At 38.9% G+C, this 22,743-nt stretch overlaps 1 protein-coding gene across 8 annotated transcripts in view; it reads left to right on the top strand.

Moving 5' to 3' along the window:
- LOC104600217 (DNA primase) overlaps window positions 1-22,743 on the top strand; it is a 74,184-nt gene that overhangs the window by 41,810 nt on the left and 9,631 nt on the right. For all 8 annotated transcript variants that reach the window (XM_010263058.3, XM_010263053.3, XM_010263052.3 and 5 more), the window contains 3 exons: window positions 3,211-3,327; window positions 3,429-3,585; window positions 5,100-5,207. In XM_010263058.3, the coding sequence (XP_010261360.1) occupies window positions 3,211-3,327; window positions 3,429-3,585; window positions 5,100-5,207 (382 nt within the window). The remainder of the gene's footprint in view (window positions 1-3,210; window positions 3,328-3,428; window positions 3,586-5,099; window positions 5,208-22,743) is intronic.

Here is a 22,743-nt window from a genome sequence, read left to right as displayed (position 1 = left end):
CTTAACCACCACCCTGTGTCACCTACCTTGCCACCTCCTTTGCGTTTTGCCTCTCAGCATTACTTACGACAGAGACTTCACAAGGAGGTTGATTCCACTACAGCAGAACTCACATCACTTCCTGTCGATTCCTTGGAGACTCCAGATTTGGCTGACATGGATTCAGGTATTCCTCTTGGTCCGGCTACTGTTTCAGTTCCCATTAATCCTACTAACACTGTTACAGATAACCTTGATCTCCCTATTGCTCTCAGAAAAGGGAAGAGAAAGTGTACTCTGCTCATTGTATTTCACAGTACTTATCCTACACTCAGACTCAATCCGATCACACCTTATTTGTGAAGCGAAGGGGATCTTTGGTGTCAGTCCTAATTGTTTATGTGGATGATATTGTTGTCACCGGGAATGATCTGAGTGAGATTGATGGTCTGAAAAGGAACCTACATAAAGAATTTGAAATTAAGGATCTTGGAGAACTGAGATACTTCTTAGGCATTGAAGTTGCAAGATCAAAACATGGAATCTTTATCTCTCAAAGGAAGTATGTCTTCGATTTTCTTCAAGAGACAGGGAAGCTTGGAACAAAGGCAATCAACACCCCTATTGATCAGAACCATAAAATCAATGCATCAGAAGGTGAACTAGTAAAGGACATTGGGAGATATCAGAGACTTGTGGGTCGGCTGCTATACTTGTGTATGACAAGACCAGACATTTCCTATGCAGTAAGTGTAGTAAGTCAATACATGCATGCTCCACGAATCTAGCATTGGGAGGCAGTTGACAGGATTCTTGCTTATCTGAAGGGACACCCGGGCAGAGGCATATTGTTTATTGATCATGGACAGTTGAAACTAGAGTTTTATACAGATGCAGATTGGGCAGGATGCCTTGATGACCGGAGATCAACTTCAGGAGTGTGTACCCTTGTTGGGGGTAACCTTGTCTCATGGAAGAGTAAGAAACAAACAGTGGTGGCAAGATCAAGTGCTGAAGCCGAATACAGGGCCATGGCACAAGGAGTTTTAGAACTTCTTTGATCCGTTCCCTGTTAGAAGAAATTGGTGTACAGGCAAAAGAACCTATGATGCTATATTGTGATAACTAGGCAGCAATTAACATTGCCCATAACCCAGTCCAGCATGACTGAACTAAGCACATTGAAGTGGATAGACATTTTATCAGAGAAAGGGTAACTTCTTGAGAAGTTTGTCTTCCATACACTGCTTCTGATTTGCAGCTCGCTGATGTTCTCACAAAAGGTGTTGCAAAGAACAAGCTGGAGCATGATCTACGCAAGTTGGGAATGTGTGACATTTACTCCCAACTTGAGGGGGAGTGTTGAGTTGGTCCAAGTTGTTTTTTATTTAGCTAGGAAGTTGTTGGGCTTTAGGCCCATTAGTTTATGTTTTTTCAAGTTGTGACTATTCAGCTATATTAGTAGCCACCCTACTAAGGGCATCCTTGTAATATCTCATCCTTTAAGTTAAGTATAAATATAATGAGAGGTAGGCGGCTATGGTTAATTTTATAATCCCGGTTGACTTCTTACTCTTTTCTTCTTCTCCTTTCTTCTCTACTGCTGAAATCTTCATCTTTCCCCTCTTTCCTTTCACAAGAAACTCGACTAAACCTGCAATTAGTGATTTCTACTTCCTTCATTTTGTCAAATACGACCTTTATGCGGGGGACCAAATTAAATTCTAGGAACATGAGTGGGTGGGGATTTCCTCTATTTTTTCCTCATTATTTGTGTTTTATTACCTTAAAAACAAGCCTATTTCCACTTGCCTTGTTCCCTTTAATTCAACATCTGGGTCTGATTGGGACTTGGGGTTTAGAAGAGGTCTTGCTCTACTTCAAATCCTTGAAGAGGTCTTCCTTGATCCATCTAAGTCTAATGGTCAAATTTGGACTCTCTTTCCTTTTGGCTCCTTTTTCTTGTGCTTCCTTTTTTATACTCTTAATCCTCTCCTAGTACTTTGCAACCTTTTTCTTGTTAAGGAGGTTTGGTATAGGCCTATCCCCCTTTCCCCCCATGGCCGGAGCTTTTTGTTGGGAAGCTTTTCATGAAAGAACTAATACTTGTGACTTGATCCAAAGAAAGAGACCTAAGTGGTGCTTATTTCCTAATTAGTGTGTCCTATGTAAAGCCAATGATGAGATTTGCCATCACTTATTAACCTCCTGTGCTTTTGTTGTTTGTATTTGGAATGGTTTTTCTCTTTGTTTGAATGTAGGTGGAATCCCCCAGTTGATGTGCAAAGCCTCTTTGGTCCAACAACTGCTTGGCCAAAGAAAAGGGGAAGGCTCATGTAGAGACGTACAAGGGCTGCAGTAAAAGAAAGAAACAAAGAAGCTATAATTGAAAGCATTATGATTAGGGTGGCTCATTTGATAAAGTCTTTGGAAACCTTCTCAAACAAGTCTTTGGAATCCACTTGCACCATATCTCCCCAAATCCACAGCCTCTTTTTACTTCCAACAAGGACCAATCCACCAAATTGTAGACTTTTGCTAGGTTTAAGTTGCAAACCAAACCTTTTCTTCCAGTTCTTCTCATCTCCACACACTCATTAGCAACCAAAATTTGATCTATAATTTGTCTATCTTGCATAAAGGCATCCCGATTTGAAAATATGATGGAGGGAAGAACTCTTTTAATCCTCAAAGACAAAACCTTGGATATTATTTTATACAAACTATTAACTAGGCTAATTGGTCTGAGGTCTTTAGGATGAGCAGTGCCAACCTTGTTTGGGACCAAGGCAATAAAACTGGCACTCAAACCCCATAATGTGGCTGGATATGGATTTAACCTTTGGCACATAACATGGCTGCTCTCAGATTTGAGCCCATGTTCTCATGCTTGTCAGTCAATTGCCATTGCACCAAAACAATGACCCTTCCATGGATAGAGCAGAATAGAGAGACAAGGATTCTATTGCCAGCTTCACCAAAGTGGGATAAGGCAGACAACAACAATGATGGCAATCATGATATCTTTGATTCTTTATTTTATTTTTTTTATTGGATGCATTGGTGCATCTATGAAAGTAAAAATTCCATTGTTCAATTGTAATTTCTCGAGTACTTCATACAGCAATAGGTGAAAAATCTAGACTAAATTGTGTTTTCTCTAACTTGAATTTAATAACTATGTCCAATTTCAAATTCCATGCTCCAATGAAATGTGCTGATGAATTGTAGAGTGAGGAAGAAATGTTCATGGCATCTCTAATTTGCAACATGGATACTGATTGCAAGAAGCTCCTTATTTGCAAGATGGAATTTGATTGTGTGAAGACCCTGTGCTTTGATTCTGAGGTAGCCTTTCACTATTTGAATAAGTTTACTTCCCCTCTTTGGAATACCCTACTAAATCTGTGCGCTCTGATCTTTACAACACATTGAATTGTTCCTTATAGGTCAATGGTAACTTTGGACAACATTCTGGATCCTCCAATGAACTTGCATGGCATGCTTGCACAAAGGATGTTCCAACAACCTACTTCATGGGAAAATCACCATTCCCAACTCTAGATGCATTTGTGGAATCTATTGCTTCCATTGGAAATGTAGCAGGTGGTTCCATATATTTTTGTCTTGCATAAAATTCCTTGTTCAAGCTTGTCTTTTTCCAAATTTATTAATATCTTATTTTCAAAGGATAATATACAATGGTTTTCCTTCTTTAGAGATTGAATTTATGTTTTTAGTTTGGTTTTAGAGCAGATTAGATGGTGCTAGTAAAACTGTTGACTGTGCTTTACAGAACAAAATGTTGGCAATAAAGAAACAAGTAGGAATATATACATATAATGAGATCATTTTATGGCAACTCCAGACCCTAGGAGTCAATTGTAAAGAGTGTGATCTGATAAACCATCCTTTTTACTGTTTTCTTTGTATTTCTACTTCTACCTTTTAAATGGTAGGGAGTTTTTCACACATCTTGCAATAAATATTTTTGCTCTTAGTAAAAAAATACATACATATAACAATAGTAGGTAAGATGTGGAATTAAGGATATTGGGATGGATGGGTATGAATCTTTGAAGGATAGAATTAGAAATAAGAACTTTCGTGGAAATCTAAGTGCAGCAACAATAGATGGCAAATTGCTGTAAAGTTGACTAAGATCTTTAACAAAGGGTGCAAATTAAGGTATTCAAATTGAAGAATTTCAACAGTGTTGGGCCTTGGTTTCAGGCTAGGCCCCTCTGAAAATTTTATAAATGCTCAACCAAGGCCTGAATAATAACTGTATCAACAAGAAATGATTCTATGAAAATTGAGCCCTAAAAGTGCAAGGATGTAGATTGATGCAGTGGAAAGCACATGAACAATTATGGTTTGATCAAACATCATTATTGGATTAAAAGCAATGGTGGTAGAGGAATGATGCATCCACCTCAAATATTTTGGGAAAAGCCTAGTCCAAGTGCATATCTAGTAGACAACACAGGTTTCTGCAGTGGATCTAGCAAGCATGATGCTTGCTCCGTGTAACAATAAAATCTAGAAACAATTAAATAGAACTCCAGGGATTCAATAAACTAAAAGAATGTAGGTCCATACCAACATAACTTGTCAAATACTCAATATAAACCTTTGTTGAGGAGAATTTCGGATCGCCCACCTTGCTGCAGTGTACAGGGTTCTTGCCTACTTGAAGGGTTGTCCAGGGAAAGGAATTTTGTTCTCTAAGCATAACCACTTAAGAATAAAGGTGTATACTGTTGCATATGGGCAAGTTCCCTTGATGACAGGTGGTCTACTTCAGGTTTCTGTGTCTTTGTAGGAGGGAATTTAGTTTCTTGGAAAAATAAGCAGCAGTCAGTAGTTGCTTGTTTCAGTGCTGAGGGGTTGTACATGCCCATATTAGAAGAGCTGAGGGTTACTCTATTTTGATAACCAGGGAATAATCAATATTGCCATAATCTAGTACAGCATTGGCACTGTACATGCCCATATTAAATATTGTCACTTGATTTCTCATCCTTTGTTGTGCGCAGGGATCCTGTTAAGATGTTCACATGCTAATTTTTCCATATATTCATGTTTATTGTCTTCTTGGTTATTTCCTATCATTGCAGGAAGAATCCGAAGTTGGTATTGGTTCTCAGAATATGGTTTGATGGTTTATAGTATGTCAAAGAACAGATATTGTGAACGGATTGGCAGACAACATAAAAGCAACCATGGTAGGTATTTCTGGTTATTATCTTTTCAATGAAGCTTTATGCCCATTTTACCTTTTTGTGTCCAAAGAAGTTTTGTAACACATATTTGACATTGGGAAATACTTACCAAACATATCTCTATGCAACATTGTTAGTGCTTTCAAAAGTCAGGCATATATTTAGATGTGGTTTTATGGAATTAAATGTGAATTCCATGCTATCTATGACACTAACGAATTGTATTACTTCTTTATGTTGCTGATCAATCATGATCATTATGGGGATGAAAACTGTCAAAATGCAAAAGAAAGCAACAACAGAACACATGGCGTGTTCTAGATTGAACTTTATGAGTGGCAATCCCATCACTTTACTTTATTCTCTTGTTTGTGTCGAAATATTTCTCAATGTCTTGATTTTACTGCTGAAAAAATATTATTCTATTACCTACACTAGAAGTCAATCATTGCATATTGTTGGTGGTGTTAGTGAAGGGTATTTTGGTCCTTGCACTTGTTGAGAATGTTGATGTGTACTGTTATGTTAGTTTGAGTGCCTCTTATTTAAATAAGGGCACTTAAGTCTTTTCCAATAAGTTAATAATATAATAACAGGTCTGGCCGAATCTAGGTATGACTTTTTCTCTAATTCGAACCAGACCTTCTCTCTTTTCTCTCTTCTTCTTTCCTCTCCTACTTCTACTTCTTGCTGTTCTCTTTACTTTACTTTACAGTCAACGAACAAGACAGAATTCTAGGGCAGGTCAAACTTCAACATGGTATCAGAGTCACATTGAACAAATCAGACTTGCTAGAATTCTGTCTTCTGCGCATTCGAACTAGGGTTTCTCTTGGGTTTCTCAGCTATGAGTTGGAGACTGGGAAAAGGGCTGAAAAGGAGTGATCGCCCTCTTCCCTTGGAGGTTCCTATTGCCTCCGATTGTGTCGTTGGTGATTGGTTGCTGTGGTTTCTAAGCCCTAATTAGGGCTGGTACGTGTGGTGCAGTGGTGTCTCAGTTCTTCATGTGGTTGGCCTTCAGGCGATGAGGGCAATCGTGTCTACTTAATGGTGAAACTTCCGGTCGCTGTGGATTAGGGTTTGTGGTGTTACAAGTGTGGTTTTTCAGCATTTAATATTGCTGAAATTAGTGTGCAGATTTCGGTGAGTAGGGTTTGTGGTGTTGCAGTTCTCAGCATTTATTACTGTTGAAATCAGTGTGCAGATTTCGGTGAAGTGTTTGTGTGTAGTGCTCAGAATTTAGTGATAAGGGAGTTCGGCAATGGCAGATAACAGTGATAGTAAACCTAGTGTCATGATATCTACTGACTACCTGAATGTCCAAATGACCTCCATTAAACTGAATGGAGAGAACTATGTCCCTTGGGCCAAGTCTGTAGAGGTTTTTCTGAAGGCGAAGAAGAAAGTGAAGCACATAAGAGAGGAGAAACCCCCCGCTAATTCTCAGGAGTATGAAGACTGGGAACAGGAAGATGCACAGATCATCACATGGTTGTGGAACAGTATTGAACCCAAAATCAGTGTGAACTTCATGTTTCTTGACACAGCCAAAGAGGTGTGGGATCATGCTAAGAAACTGTATTCAGGTCAGGATAATACCACTAGGGTATATCAACTGTATCAGGAATACTTCAATCTGCAACAGGGAAATCAGAGCCTTGAGGAGTACTATGCCAGTGTGAGAAATATCCGTAATGAGTTAAACGTCTATCATCCTCTCACTTCTGATGTCAAAGTTCAACAGCAACAGCGAGAGCAGCTTGATGTGACACGGTTTCTGGTGGGGCTGAAGTCTGAGTATGAACTAGTACGAGCCCAGATACTAGGGGGATCTGCTCTTCCATCTTTAGAGGAGGTGTTTGCTCGTCTTCGAAGGGCTTCCATTGGATCTATGGATTCTAATGTCTTAGATAAATCAGCATTTGCAGTATAGAGAGGTCGAGGTGGCAGAAGTGGGGCTCGAGGAGCCCAGCCTGGTAGGAGTGGTAGTGGTGGACCTACACATACCCGTGGTGGTGGTCGTACTGGAGGCAGAGATTCAGGGGGAGCTCGTGGTAGAGGACGTGGCTCGGGTCCACGGAAGTGTACTCATTGTGGTTTGGATGGACATACTATTAACTACTGCTATGACTTACATGGTCCTCCCTCAACGTGGGCCAACCATGCCATGACTAGTGACACCAGTTTCAGCTCTAGACAGGAGAACCGGTCAGTTGACCCGATGCCTTCTACTCCCTCAGATGGTCCAGGCAAGGAGATGGTGAGTGTTCCTCGGGATGAGTATGAAAGGTTTGTTCAATCCAAGTCGCAGCAGAACACAACTACCTTTGCACACTCAGGTATGGCTTGTTTGGCATCTACACCCAACCCCTGGATTATTGACTCTAGAGCCTCCGATCACATGACGGGAACTCCAGGTGTGTTTTCATCTCTCACCCATTGCTCAACATCACAATTTGTTACCCTTGCTAATGGCTCCACATCATCTATCTGTGGTGTTGGTAATGTTGACCTAGACCCTGTATCCCTATCCTCTGTTTTATTTGTACCTAAGCTTCCATTTAATCTTATGTCTGTTAGCAAGCTGACCAAGTCCCTTAAGTGCTCCATCACATTTTACCCCTCTATGTGTGTTTTTCAGGATCTCAAGACGGGGATGAAGATTGGTGGAGGGCATGAAGCCGGTGGACTGTATTATCTTGATGGTGGTGGAAGAACGTCAACGGCCCTTCAGTCATCCATTTCTCCTCTCCAATGGCATTGTAGATTTGGTCATCCTTCGCTGAAAGTGTTGCAGTCCTTAGTCCCTTCATTGAGTCAACTTTCTGTTTTAGATTGTGAGTCATGTCAATTTGGGAAACACCATCGTGTTCCCTTTCGTTCTAGGGTTGATAACCGTGTGTCGAGTTTTTTTTCTTTAATTCATTCAGATGTTTGGGGTCCTTATAAAGTGATGTCATATAATGGATACAGATATTTTGTTATTTTTGTTGATGACTATGCAAGAATGACGTGGCTCTATTTAATGAAAGAAAGAAGTGAATTATTTGCCATCTTCCAGAAATTTTATGTTGAGATCCGCAATCAATTTGGCGTTCACATCAAAATTTTCCGTTCTGATAATGGTCGTGAATACTTGTCTTCATCTTTTCAAGAATACTTGGACCAACATGGCATTATACACCAAACTTCTTGTGCCTACACTCCGCAACAAAATGGGGTTGCTGAGAGAAAGAACCGACATCTTGTAGAAACGGCACGCTCCCTCATGCACCACATGAATGTTCCCAAAACCTTTTGGAGCGATGCAATGCTCACCTCTTGTTTCTTAATTAATCGGATGCCCACGTCTATTCTTGATGGTCGTTCTCCTTTTAGTGTCTTATTCCCCAACATGTCTCCGTTTCCGCTTCCTCCTTGGGTATTTGGGTGTGTCTGCTTCATTCATAATCTGGGTCTCGGGACTGACAAGTTAGATGCACATTCCCTGAAGTGTATCTTCCTTGGCTATTCCCGAACTCAGAAAGGGTACAAGTGTTATCATCCCAGTTCTCGTCGTTCCTTGGTATGTGCTGATGTTACATTCTTCGAGTCTACTCTGGTTCTAGTCATTCCTACGTTCTTGCCTCCGGTGCCACCGTCTGTTGACCGTCCACCCATCCGTCACGTGTATACACATCGCTCGCGTGTACCGGCTGCAGCTCCTCCGGCTTCATCACCGTCGACAGATCCAGCTCCAGCTCCGACACCAGCTTCCGACCTAGATCTTCCTATTGCCTTCCGGAAAGGTAAACGTACCTGCACCCTTCACCGCGCTCCCTCCTGGGAAGCAGGCTGTTGGTTGTAAGTGGGTGTATAGTGTTAAGTACTTGCCAGATGGTCGTGTTGAGCTCCTGAAGGCGCGGCTGGTTGCCAAAGGGTACTTCCAAACCTATGGCATTGACTATACAGAGACATTCTCCCCGGTTGCTAAGATAGGGTCAGTTCGTGTCGTCATCTCCCTTGCAGCTATGTATGATTGGCCTCTACATCAGCTAGATGTCAAAAATGCCTTTTTGCATGGTGATTTGCTCGAGGAGGTCTACATGGAGCAACCACCGGGGTTTGTTGCTCAGGGGGAGGATGGTAAGGTATGCAGACTTAAGAAGGCTATATATGGACTTAAACAGTCCCCTCGAGCATGGTTTGGTAGGTTCAGTGAGGTGGTCAAGAAGTTTGGTATGAAACAGTGCCAAGTTGATCATTCTGTCTTCAGTCTTGACTCTTCGGTAGGCAAAATAATATTGGTGGTGTATGTAGATGATATCGTTGTGACTGGGAATGATAAAATGGGCATTGACAGGTTGAAGGCATTCCTACAGGAACACTTTCAGACAAAGGACCTTGGCAAGTTGAAATACTTTTTGGGCATAGAGGTAGCAAGATCTAAGCATGGCATTAATTTGTGTCAGAGGAAATATGTGTTTGATTTACTGGAAGAAACAGGGTTGCTGGGTACTAAACCGACTGAGACACCTATGGAAACAAATACGAGGCTGAGCAGTGATATAGGTGAATTTGAAGACCCTGGCAGATACCGACGACTTGTAGGCAAACTAAACTATCTAACCATTATTCAGCCAGATATTTCATTTGCGGTTAGTGTGGTGAGTCAGTTCATGCAGAAACCTTTGGTCCCACATTGGAATGCAATGCTAAGGATTGTGAGGTATCTAAAAGGAGCTCCTGGTCATGGTTTGCTGTACAGGAGTGGTGGAAAACTGGTAGTAGAAGGGTGTACACTGATGCTGATTGGGCAGGTTCTATGTCCGATAGACGATCTACCACAGGCTATTGCACCTTTCTGGGGGGTAACCTGGTAACGTGGAAAAGTAAGAAGCAAACAGTTGTGGCAAGAAGCAGTGCAGAAGCAGAATATAGGGCCATGGCACATACTGCTTGTGAATTAGTGTGGCTAAGGAACCTTCTACAGGAGATAGGATATGACATCAGTACTCCAATGAAGCTCTATTGTGACAATCAGGCAGCGGTTCATATCTCTTCCAATCCGGTGTTTCATGAAAGAACCAAGCACATCGAAGTTGACTATCATTTTGTGAGAGAGAAGGTGCTGAATGGAGTGATAGAAACTGCATATGTTAGTACGGGAAACCAGTGGGCAGACTTGTTTACAAAAGGTTTGAGTCGGGGGAGAGTGGACTACATATGTAACAAGCTGGGATTATATGATATATACTCACCAGCTTGAGGGGGAGTGTTAGTGGTGTTAGTGAAGGGTATTTTGGTCCTTGCACTTGTTGAGAATGTTGATGTGTACTGTTATGTTAGTTCGAGTGCCTCTTATTTAAATAAGGGCACTTAAGTCTTTTCCAATAAGTTAATAATATAATAACAGGTCTGGCCGAATCTAGGTATGACTTTTTCTCTAATTCGAACCAGACCTTCTCTCTTTTCTCTCTTCTTCTTTCCTCTCCTACTTCTACTTCTTGCTGTTCACTTTACTTTACTTTACAGTCAACGAACAAGACAGAATTCTAGGGCAGGTCGAACTTCAACACATATTTTGCACATGATTTTTTCAAGTTACAGTGGATTTACAAATAGAGTACAGGTATATAACAGGGGCCTTTATTTCAGGAGTATTTTGGTTGTTGTGTAGGTTCCAATGGTGATCAAAGCAACTTTATCTTAAATTATGTGTTATGTTTTCTCAAAAAATATATATTTTTTGATAATTGAATAAATTTTATTATCAAAGGATAGAAACTGTTACAGACATCATGAGGGGGACGCGAGGTGCAGCCACACCCTTGTACAAATTACATCTCCAAATCTAGAAATCACATCACAGCCCAGTAAAGAATTTCCTTAGAATCCCCTTGTTTGGCTAAGAAATCTGCCATTGCATTAGCCAACCTGCTCACCCATTGTATTCTAGTTGTCATGTTCCTTGTTAGCCACTTGACTTTCTTTAGTAGGTCCCTATAGTGCCAAGTAACAGAATCAGATCCAGCATCCACCCCACCACCACCTTAGAATCTCCCTCTACAATTACGCTGTCCACACCAAGTGGATTTGCAATCTGAATTCCTTGTACATCAGATAACAATTCAGCTCTCGTAGAATCTCCTATTCCCACTGGACCTGAGAACAAAGATAAGATGTTGCCTTCCTCATTTCTCAGAACCCCACCTACACCTGACAGCCCTGGATTGCCCTATCTGCTTCCATCTAAATTCAACTTTATAAACCCTTCCAAAGGTGGAGACTAAGCTACATAGATCTTGTTTCTTCCATTAACAGGATCAATGTAGCTTGGTCTCCACCTTTGGGAGGGTTCTGAGAAATATATTTCTTCATGATAACATTATATGAAGGTCTTTGTATTTTTAATGGGAATTTGCCTATTGGTTTTCAATTACACTAAGAATTCTTAGTATTACCTGAATTGGCATCCTGTAGGAGGTTTCTCCTTGGCATGCTTCTTAAAAACCAAGGCTTCAATGGTGATCAAAAAAACTTTATGTCAGCATTTAGGTAACAATGAAGTGCCTAGGGGCCTGCCTAGGCAATGAAATTTGACAAAGAAAAAACCTAAAAATTTATGTTGATTTCCTAGTTTTATAACCAATCAGCAAGCACAGAAATTGAAATAGTTCGATATAAAATACTAATGAATTTTATATTAAAACATGGTAAATCATCATATCTAAAAGAAATTGAAGGAGCTTGTCAAGTTGTAATCAGCCGATTGCTGTCAAAGACTCAAAGGTTGAAATACCATGGTGTGTAGACATCAAATAAGAGAAGCATTGAGCCATTGACATTACCTACCAATCTGAACTGCTTGTTTAGTTGGATCCCTAGGTCTGCTAATAGGATAGCAGACAGCTTAGCTAAATCAGAGGTCAATAAGAAAGAATTTGAGTGGGGAATGCCGGTTCCAGTGGTAACACATCTGTAAGTTAATTGTTGTTTGATTACTTGATATTTGTCAGTATAAGACTGTTGTGGTCCTGAATTACCTACCTCTCTAACTCTTTGGAGGGTAGGAATAATCTTTATATTATCCTTATTTTCTGTAATATAAATAATTATTAATGGTTAAAAAAGGATAATAGCATTTTTAAGTCTATTATTTTCAATATTTAAAACACATGTGCAATATGATAAATATTTAATTGAGAACTTGTTTTTTTATCAGAAATATATATTTTATTTATTATTAAATTTTGAACCACAGGAAATTAGTACAATTTGGTATGGGAGTGTCATTCCCAACTTTTAACCTCGAATTAGTACAATTTTCAGTCCCAAGTTACACAGCCGCCCAAAATAGTTGCTGCCTCAAGGCCCCTTGTTTGGCAATGGAATCAGCTAGCCCATTTGCACTCCTAACCCACTTGAATTCAGCTTCTACATCCTTTGCAATCTTTTCCACTTCCCTAATCACATGTCTGAAAGTCCAAGGGGTACGTCTGTTGTAACTTCCCCATGAAATAACTACTTTTGATTGAGTGATTTAATTGAGAACTTGTTGCCTAGGTGATGCCTTGACAACTGAGTGATTTATAAGGGATGTTATTAATTTGGCATTGTTAAATTGAGATTTGGCTGGAAAATTTGAATAGATACCCAATCTCTACATATTATATGTTTTATATTGATTATTTATCCCATGCCCATTGGCAGAGTTGTGGGCTTTAATTGTTGAGAATGACATAGCAACTGCAGTCATAAAACAGTTAATACAGATACGTTCATTCCTTTCCAAGATCAAATTCCGATAAGCCTAAAATAATTAGGGAGTTTACATTTAGCTAATGGTGGGTGAATAGGCAGCTGAATGAAGATAATAGGGGCTATAGATGATGACAGAATGCAGGTAATGGAACTTGAGAGGGTTATTTTTGAACTGTTAAGACTTGAGAGAATCAAATGGATGAAGTATGGGTATGCTGTCTGATTGTCTTAATGTATGGATGAAAATGGGGTTGAGTTGGAGAGAAGTATAACTAGTTTAGCTTAGTCTTTGATAGAACAGCACCAACAACACCATACTTGCAAGCAAGGATTAAAATATTGATATAATACGCCCAATATGGGGCATATTACATTAGTATCGGATCACATTGACACAGGATACACTACGATTGGAGGTGTATCCTGTCAGTCATGTGTATCGGTCCTAAATGCCACCATTATATCTATCTTAAAATTATTTTAATACTTAACGTTTATAAATTTGCACATTATATCTATCTTAAAATTTTTATAAATTACTAATTAATATTTTAATTTGCATTAAATAACAATGCATTTATTATTTAAAAAAATGAAAATATTGTTTACAAAATATTTGTGAATATAATATAAATTGAATCTATCAAATCCACTAATTTACATTTATATCAAAAAACTAATTTTTTTATTTTAGAAAATTTATAAAATACAAATATTAATAATAATTATTTTATTAATTAAAATTTATGAATTTTTATTTGATATATATCTTCTAAATTTTTAATAGATTTGATATATTTTAAGATTATATATTTTTACAAATTATTAATTGATATTTTAACTTACATTTTATAATAACATATTTACTGTTAAAATGAAAATATTGTTTACCAAACATTTGAGATTAATTTTTTAGTTGATTTTTTTTTGTTAGTGTTAAAAATTAAAAATAGTAAAATAGAAAATTTTGATATAATAATTCAAATACAATAGTTGCATATGTTTCGTGCCTTGGACTTTAATAGAAAATAAAATAATAATGGCTTTGTGCATGTATTATTTTGTAAAAATCTATATAATGTGTCTTGGACTCTTGGTTGATTTATTATCAATAAATTTGTAGGATATCTATGCATTTCGCTATATTAATTGTAATATATTTCTTCATATATACCATTAAAATATGCACTTCCTATGTATTTATACATTATTCGTAGCTATTTTGACGTTAAACTTAATGCTATTAATATATTTATGGAATTTGTATGCATTTCCCTAGTGTATCCAACATTTCCATTTTTTTCGTCCGTATCCATGTGTTTCCAAAGTGTATCCGTATCTGAGTTGTCCAATGCATACCCAACAGCGATACTTTGATCCTTGCCTACAAGCATCATTAGAAACTAAAACCATATATTAAAAAAAAAACCATTCCATCCATCATTCTAAGCAGAACGTTATAAATAGATCAGACCTGTTGAATTGGAATCCAACACCTGAATGGAGAAATGGTCAATTATCTATTATTAAAATCTGAGTATAAACACCAGATTTGGTTTTATCTTTTTTTATCCTTATTTGGAGACTCTTAGGTTATGTCTAATAATTCCGTAGTGCTCTTGACAAACTGCTGAGTTGGGGGACTTGATAAAAAGGTATGGCTACAGAACAGAAACCTGGTTGGTGTCTACAGACCAGTTTGCTAGTTTGGAGCATCAAAGATATTCTTTCTGATCCTTCATTCATGAAGAAAAAATGAGCTCCCCTGTTCTTGCTGTACAAAGTAGAGTAGCTTTATTTATGGTGATTCTTTGATTTCATTGAGTTTGATCCCCCCCCCTCTGTATTCTATATAGTTGCTGTCCTTCGGTGGTTGTTTGGTTTTCTTTCTTTGGACTCACATAATGAAATTTGAGGTTCTGGTGGATTTTTTGTTTTTTTTTTTTGTAACATGTATATATTCGACTTTTTGGTTCTATAAATGTAAACATGTAATGCTAGCAGCATGGGCATTGTCCATCACAGGGAACTAAAAGCACAAGTAGACAAACCACAAGCATGGATTTTTGTGCAAATAGAGGGGGTAACATGGTGCCATGTCCCATAATGCCCATATATGACTATCAACATGGACAATAATATGGAATGCGAAAACATGACTCCTCATTTCCTAAAACCCTGGGCACAAACAAGGGGTACATAGAAATCATCTTTTTGGGCTCATTTGTAAGCTTTATGATATAGTTTAGAGGCTGCACCTCATGCCTCTTTGTGGGGATTTTGTTATATGCATCCTTTGCTTTTAATTAACAAAGTTACTATTATCTATAAAAAAACATGGGTATGGATATTGTTGCCTATATCATGCTTTTGTATCAAGTTTTTGGAGCTAGCTGTCATTTCTCTAGGCAAATGTCTTGTCAAATTTATGATATTTTTACAATATCACTTGTTAAAACATCATTTTACATATTTGGTAAGTTTTAAATTCTATAGTATATATAGAAGTGCCAATGTAGTATCTAGTGTGATATTGGGTATGTATTGTGTCCAACACTAGTAGCTAGGCTTGTACAGGTATCTAGGTATCATAGGTTATGACTTGTCCCTTTGTAATGTAATGGTTCCACAAGAGCCAAGCCCATGATGCATATTTGTTGTTAGTACTCTCCTTTTTATCTTTATTTTATAGTGGGTTCATCACTCAATTCAATTAATCCTTGAATTCTATTCTACCGTTCTACTCTGTTCAGTTCCATACCCATTGTTAGATTATGAATCCTTAAATCATTTGTACTATTTTAACTCATGTCCTTTTTTATCTGCCCCTGGCTCTTCTAAACCCTTCAACTTGTAACAGATCACTTCTTCTTGTCAACACTCTTGGCCGAATAGAGAAAAGAACAAGAATAATCTTAGAGGTGTCAAGAATGAATGACCCCCACCTCAAAGAGTCTCTTATATATTAAAAGATATGTACAATTACAAGAATGCCCATACAGGGCTGAAAGAGAAAAGAAGAATAAGATGTAAAAGTAATATACAACAGGGACTATACTAATAAGGTACATCAAGTTATAGAGTCTCCACATCCCCCTTAAACCGATGCCTCAACATAAGCATCAGTTTGTCAATAAGAAAGAGATGTCGAACTCTAGTCAGCTTTGGTGAAGATATCAGCAATCTGCATGCCTGAGGCTACATGAGGAAGTGATGTAGACCCAGTAGTGAAGAGATCTCGGATAAAATGGCAGTCCACCTCGATGTGCTTGGTCCTCTCATGGAAGACAGGGTTATATGCAATCTTGATAGCACTTGTATTGTTTGCATAGAGAGGAATAGTAGTAGGAACCTGAATGCCAAGATCCATAAAGAGAGACTATAACCAAACAATCTCACTGCAAATTGAAGACATGGCCCTATACTTTGCTTCAGTGGAAGACTTGGAGACTGTTTGTTGTTTCTTATACTTCCAAGAAATGAGTGAATCACCCATAAAAACACACCACCCAGACGTGGACCTACGAGTGCCTGGACAACCAACCCAATCCACATCAGCATATGCTCTCAACTGAATAGGAGAGGAGGAGAAGAATAGTCCCTGGGAAGTTGTGCTTCTAACATATCAAATGATGTGATGAACATCAATCATACGAGGCTGACGAGGAGCATAAACAAATTGACTAACAACCTGGACAGCATGAGAAATATCAGGCTGAGTCATAGTAGTGTTTTAAAAGGCACGCCTGAGGCGCAAGGTGAGGTGTTTTCGAGAGTAGGCGCCTCGCATGAGTCAAGGCGCTCGCCTCTGCGTCTAAGGCGTGTACCTCAAACCAGGCGTCAGGCGGTCCAGGCGCTCGCCTATATTTGTTGCCTTTTGTTTTATAATTTGTTTTTAAATTGAATTTTATATTGACTTTTATAGATAGATTATAATGCTATGTGTATAGATTATTTCCTTTTATAGATAGATTATAATTCAGAAGAAAGTCACGACCCTCTTGAGAGAAAAAAACTTGCCATGCAAGGCTTCTCAGACTCCCAATATCAATCAAAGTTTCAAGCCCTCAGCCCCCACGTTCTTCTTGGATCAACAAGTTCAGGCCATCTCTCAATCGAACAGCCACCTCTGACGTTCTATCAAAGGCCATCTCTTAGTCGGACGACCAACAGGCTTTCAGCAATCAGCATCAGGTATTTCAGTATCTGTTTCTTCTTTTTTTACACTGAAAACAGGGGTTCCGCCCGCCCCTTTCTTCTTCTTCTCCTTCTCCTCTTTCTTCTCCTCCTTCAGTTCTTCTTGTTCACAGAAAAACAGGGGCTCCACCCACTCTTGTTACTTGTTTTTTTTTTCATTGTCTTTCTTTTGAAATGTTTTTATAGTAAAATAGGGGCTCCGCCCCCTTCTTACACTGAAAAAAGGGGTTCCGCCTGCCCTCTTCTTCTTCTTCTTCTTCTTCTTCTTCTTCTTCTTTGTTTTTTGATATTTTCCTGATTTCTTAGAATTTCTACATGTTTTTCTCTATTTTTTTCTATTTTTTTAGTTTTTTTTAAATTTTGTGTGCCTTTTTTAAAAAGGCGTGCACCTCGCCTTGCGCCTCAGGCACATTTGGAACCTGTCGCTTTTTGTGCGCCTTTTCCTTTTAATGAGTCATAGTGAGATAAATGAGGGACCCCACAAGCTGGCGATATAAGGCAGCATCAGGAAGTAATGAACCTTCAGATTTAGATAGCTTAAGATTTAGCTCCATAGGTGTATCAACATGCTTTTCATCATTAAGATCAGCAAGTTTAACAAGGTTAGAGGCATACTTCTACTGACAAACAAAATACCCTCGATCACTACGATGTACTTCTAGTCCCAGGAAATATGTGAGAGGCCCCAAGTCCTTCATGTGAAAGGAATTATGAAGTAATAGTTTCAATTCACGAATTCCTTCAGCATCATTCCTAGTCAACAACATGTCATTAACATATAGTAAGAGAATGGTAATACCCTGAGGTCGTCACCTAACAAATAAAGAGTGATCAGAAGAACTCTGGCTATATCCAGCAGCAACAACATCACGAAAGTGTTCATACCATGCCCGGGGAGCTTGTTTTAGACCATATAGAGATTTTTTGAGGCGACATACTAAAGAAGGATAACTGTAGTATCCAAGAGGCGGCTTCATGACCGTCTCCTTCAACTGACCATGAAGAAAGGCATTCTTCACGCCAAGCTAGCATACGGTCCAAGACTGAGTAGCAGACACTGCTAAAAGAACACGGACTGTGGTGATCTTTGCAATAGGCGCAAAGGTTTCTTCGTAGTCAATACCAAACTCTTGACTATATCCTTGGGCAACTAAACGTGCCTTGTATCGATCAAGAGATCCATCAAACTTCAGCTTAATGTTGTAAACCCAAAGACTCCCAACAATGGATGCATCTGGAGGAGCAAGCACAAGATCCCAAGTGTCATTCTCATGTAAAGCATGAATCTTTGCATCCATGGTTCCTTCCAATGAGGGCTACTATTAGCTTCCTGGTAGGAGCGAGGAACATCTATGGAGGATAGGATAGCAAACAAAGAGCTATGGTTTGAAGGAAAACCATAGCGATCAGGAGGTCTAGATATACGAATAGAACGGCGAAGAGGAACAGAAGTATGAAGAGTGTCTGAAGTAGAGATATCACTTATAGGAGCAGTGGTAGGATGATGATTTGAACCAGGAGGAAGGAGAGTCGCAGGCATAGGGGCTGGAGCACGTAACCACTTGCGAGAGAAGACGATAAAGTCCTCAGCAGAAGGAAGTGGAGCATCCTGTGAATCAAAGTTTGGCAAAATAGAAACAGACAGTGTAGACAGTTTAGCAATTCCAGCAAAAAATGAAATGTGCTCAAGGAAAACAACTTTACGTGATATACGAATGTGGCGAATAGAGGGAGCATAACAAAGAAATCCTTTGTGGTCAGGACTGTAACCCACAAAGGTACACGTGACAAACTGTGCAGACAATTTAGAATGTTCACGAGAGGGAAGATGAACAAAGCACACACATCCAAAGACATGAAGCATAGATAAATCTGGAGAACGACCAAATAACTTTTGAAAGGGAGACACATTACCAAGAATTGAGGAAGGAATGTAGTTGATCAAAAACACAGTTGTGTTGGCTGTCTCTACCCAAAAGGAAGGTGGAGTATGGGACTCCTACAATAATGTCCTCACAACATTAAGGATATGTCCATTCTTGCGCTCGGCTACACCATTTTGCTGAGGAGTATCTGGACAACTTCGTTGCACTTGTATTCCATGATCCTTCAAATAGGATAAAAAATCTCCATCAGTGTATTCTCCTCCTGAATCTAAATGGAGAATATGCACTTGTGATTGAAACCGAACCCACACCATAGCATGAAACAACTTAAATGTTGGGAACACCTCAGACTTGTGGCGAAGAAAGTATATCCATGTGTACCTGGTACAATCATCAATGAACAGCACAAAATATTTGTATCCAAGCCGAGAAGAGACAGAAGCAGTCCAAACGTCACTATGTATAAGCTCGAAGGGAGAGGTAGCATGTTTAGATGTGTGAGGAAAAAGTAAGGTACAACTCTTACTTAAGCAACAAGAAACACAAGATGTATCAAAGGTGTGAAAGGAAGGAACTTTATTCTTAATAAGGCCAGAATCAAATAAAAATTTTAATTTTTCAAAATGTAAATGGCCCAGATCTTATTCCATAAGTCCCAAACATTATTTCTATGATTCAGCAAGGAACTAGAAGTGGAGGAACTGAAATAAACTGATGATGCTGCTGTTTGAGGCTTCTCGAACTCCAATGCAAACAGACGGCCTAGCCTGCACCCCTTCTTCCCTTTCACCTTCCCAGTGCTCCAGTCTTGAATCAAACATCCGTCCTGAGAGAAAATGAGAATGTTACCTTCATCAATTAATTGGCTAACAGAAATCAAGTTTGTAGTGAGATTAGAAACAAGAAGGGTCTTGGTAAGAGGGAAAGATGCTGTGGGTGAAAGCTTAAGAGACAGATCACTACTATCAATGATGTTTAACTTTTCACCATTGGCAGTAACAATATGTTTGTGATGGGTTTTAGTAAGGTTACTTGGTTGGTTAGGGTAGGCTCCTGTCATGTGGTTGGTAGCTCTAGAGTCAATGATCCAAATATGAGAAGGAGAAGCACAATAACCGGAAAACTCACCAGGTAAGCCAATAGCAGAAAGAGCAGAAGGAATAGCAGACGTTACCAGTTGTCAAATGTTTTGCTCAACCATAGATGCCAGAGAATCACCTTTAACAAAAGAATCGCCACTATCGGAGGCCATTTCAGTAAGAAAACAGCAGTCTAGGCACAAGGATATCAGAGACAACCAAATTCAGCAATCAAGAAGATGACAATCCAAAAAAGGCAGTTTTTAAGGCTGTCGAGTCTAATGCCTTTCAAATATGTATCTGAAGTCTGAATCAAATAAATGGGAGGCAAGAAAACCTTAGGACAACACCAGATCTAGGGTTATAGGTTGATTGAGTTATCCGATTGAGAGAAATCTGTGATTTACCAACACATCAGACGTCTTCTTCATGAATAGGAAGGTATCTTATGCTGATTGAGGCAGTCCTTTAAAACTCCAAACCAGAAACTGAGTGTAGGGTTAAGGAGAGCTTGAGAGAACCCTTCGATCTGGAGAGAAAAACTTAAATCGCAGGCTGATGTTGAAGGCCTGAAGTCCAAAAAAGGTTGCAGTCGAAAAATGGAAACTGTAAGTGCTGCCGCCCCAAGAAGAAGATCAGAACTCCTTCGAAAACTTCACCAAATCAGATGCTGTTTGTAGGTGGAATAAATCAGGTCTAGGCTACACCAGATTTGAAGTCCAAAGCTGTTGCAGTCCAAAAAAGGAAATTGTATAGTGTTTCTACCCAAAAAGAAGATCAGAACTCCTTCGAAAACTTCACCAAATCAGATGCTGTTTGTAGGGAGAATAGATCAGGTCTAGGCGACACCAGATCTGAAGTTTGGCCTCAAACCAATGTCTCCCATCTATCTAAAGAAATCTCTCCTGTTGATTGCACAAAGAAGAGCAGAAAAGGGTTGATCAAGACAGCCCTAATACGACAGGTTTACTGCTTCTAGTAAGGTTCAAGAGAGCGAGAAAATAGATCAGAGAGTCTCTTATATATTAAAAGATATGTACAATTACAAGAATGCCCATACAGGGCTGAAAGATAAAAGAAGAATAAGATGTAAAAGTAATATACAACAGGGACTATACTAATAAGGTACATCAAGTTATAGTCTCCACACTTCTCACCGGTGTTGTAGATGGTCTTCTCTCATATGACCAAACTATTCCTTTGAATAGTAGTTTCATCACTATTGATCAAAAGGCTTGCATTTTATTATATTTTCTTTGTAAAAAAGGCCACATTTAATATATTTAATAATATACAAAAGAGAAATATTCCGCATAAAAACTACATAGTCATATATCAAGATAAATTAACAAGATTTGGTCTATGCAGTACTGGAGGGTATATGGAAGTCTAAGGAACTGAATATACAAAAGTCAGTCATTGAAGGGGACTCAAAGCTGGTCTTAAGTTGGTTACAAGAAGGTAGTGGACTTTGGAAATTTGCTAATGAGAGGAGGGAGATTAAATGGCTAACTTGAGGACTGGAAATCAAGTTTCAGTGTGTCAAGAGAACAGCAAATGCATTTGCTGATGCTTTGGCAAAGCAGGGGGTGGGAAGGGATAAAATGTTTTGGGTTGTTCTGTAACTTATTCTTTTTTGTAATCTTCCTGGAGAGAGTTAAGCCTGTTTATATCTCTCTGGAGCACTGTAACTAAATTCTTTTAATCTAATGAATTCCAGTTATTAATAAAAAAAAAAGTAACAAAAAATAAGACCTCAAAGCCCTATAAAGGTGTTCAAATTGAAGACCCTTGAACAGTTGAACTCCTTGGAAATCAAAGATCAAAAGGAGCATCCTGTCTACTTTCCCTAAAACTTCTTCCCAGCTACCTAGTCTTCAAAATATGATCGTTGTCTTCTAACTCTGAAAACCACTGTTAGAGAATAAAAACCTATTTAGGGACCTCACCTCACAGCTTAAGCTTTTAGGTTGAATGATTCCTTGAGATGGTATCAGAGTCTGTTGACCAAGTGGTCTAGTGTTAGATAAAACAGTAATTGAGTTTTGAAGAAAAGATAATGATCACATGTGTATTATGGGTTGATCTAAATGGTATTTATATACAGGTAATATTCACAGTTGCCATGAGTGAAAGGAGAAAAAAAACAGACTACAACATGTAACATGAAGAGTTGGAATTCTACTAGAACCTAAATGTGTGTGGTGAATGGGCCATATCTCTATCAGCCCCCTTCAAGCTGGATGGGGGTGCACCAACATTCAGCTTGGGAAGAAGAATTGCTAGTTGAGAAGGCAAGAGGCCCTTGGCGAATAAGTCTATTAGTTGGTTGCAATCAACACATACCGAACACCCAACAGTTTGTGAACCACCTACTCACAAATAAAGCGGTAGTCTACTTTAATGTGTTTGGTGCATGCATGGAAGAGTGGATTCTATGTAAGAGCAATAGCAAAGACATCACCCTACTAGATCACTGGTGGTGAGGTAATAGCAATGTAAATCTCCTTGAATAGAGTGCATAGCCATGACAACTCAACTGCTGGATGAGCAAGGCAGCGATATTGAGCCTTAGTAGAAGGAGCTACAGTGGGTTGCTTCTTAGCAGACCAAGATATAAGATTGGACCCAAGA

The sequence above is a fragment of the Nelumbo nucifera genome, chromosome 1 (assembly GCF_055504915.1).
Source record: "Nelumbo nucifera cultivar China Antique chromosome 1, China Antique-T2T, whole genome shotgun sequence".
NCBI lineage: Eukaryota > Viridiplantae > Streptophyta > Magnoliopsida > Proteales > Nelumbonaceae > Nelumbo > Nelumbo nucifera.
The sequence above is the reverse complement of the archived record's forward strand: the minus strand, read 5'-3'. Positions and strand labels throughout refer to the sequence as shown.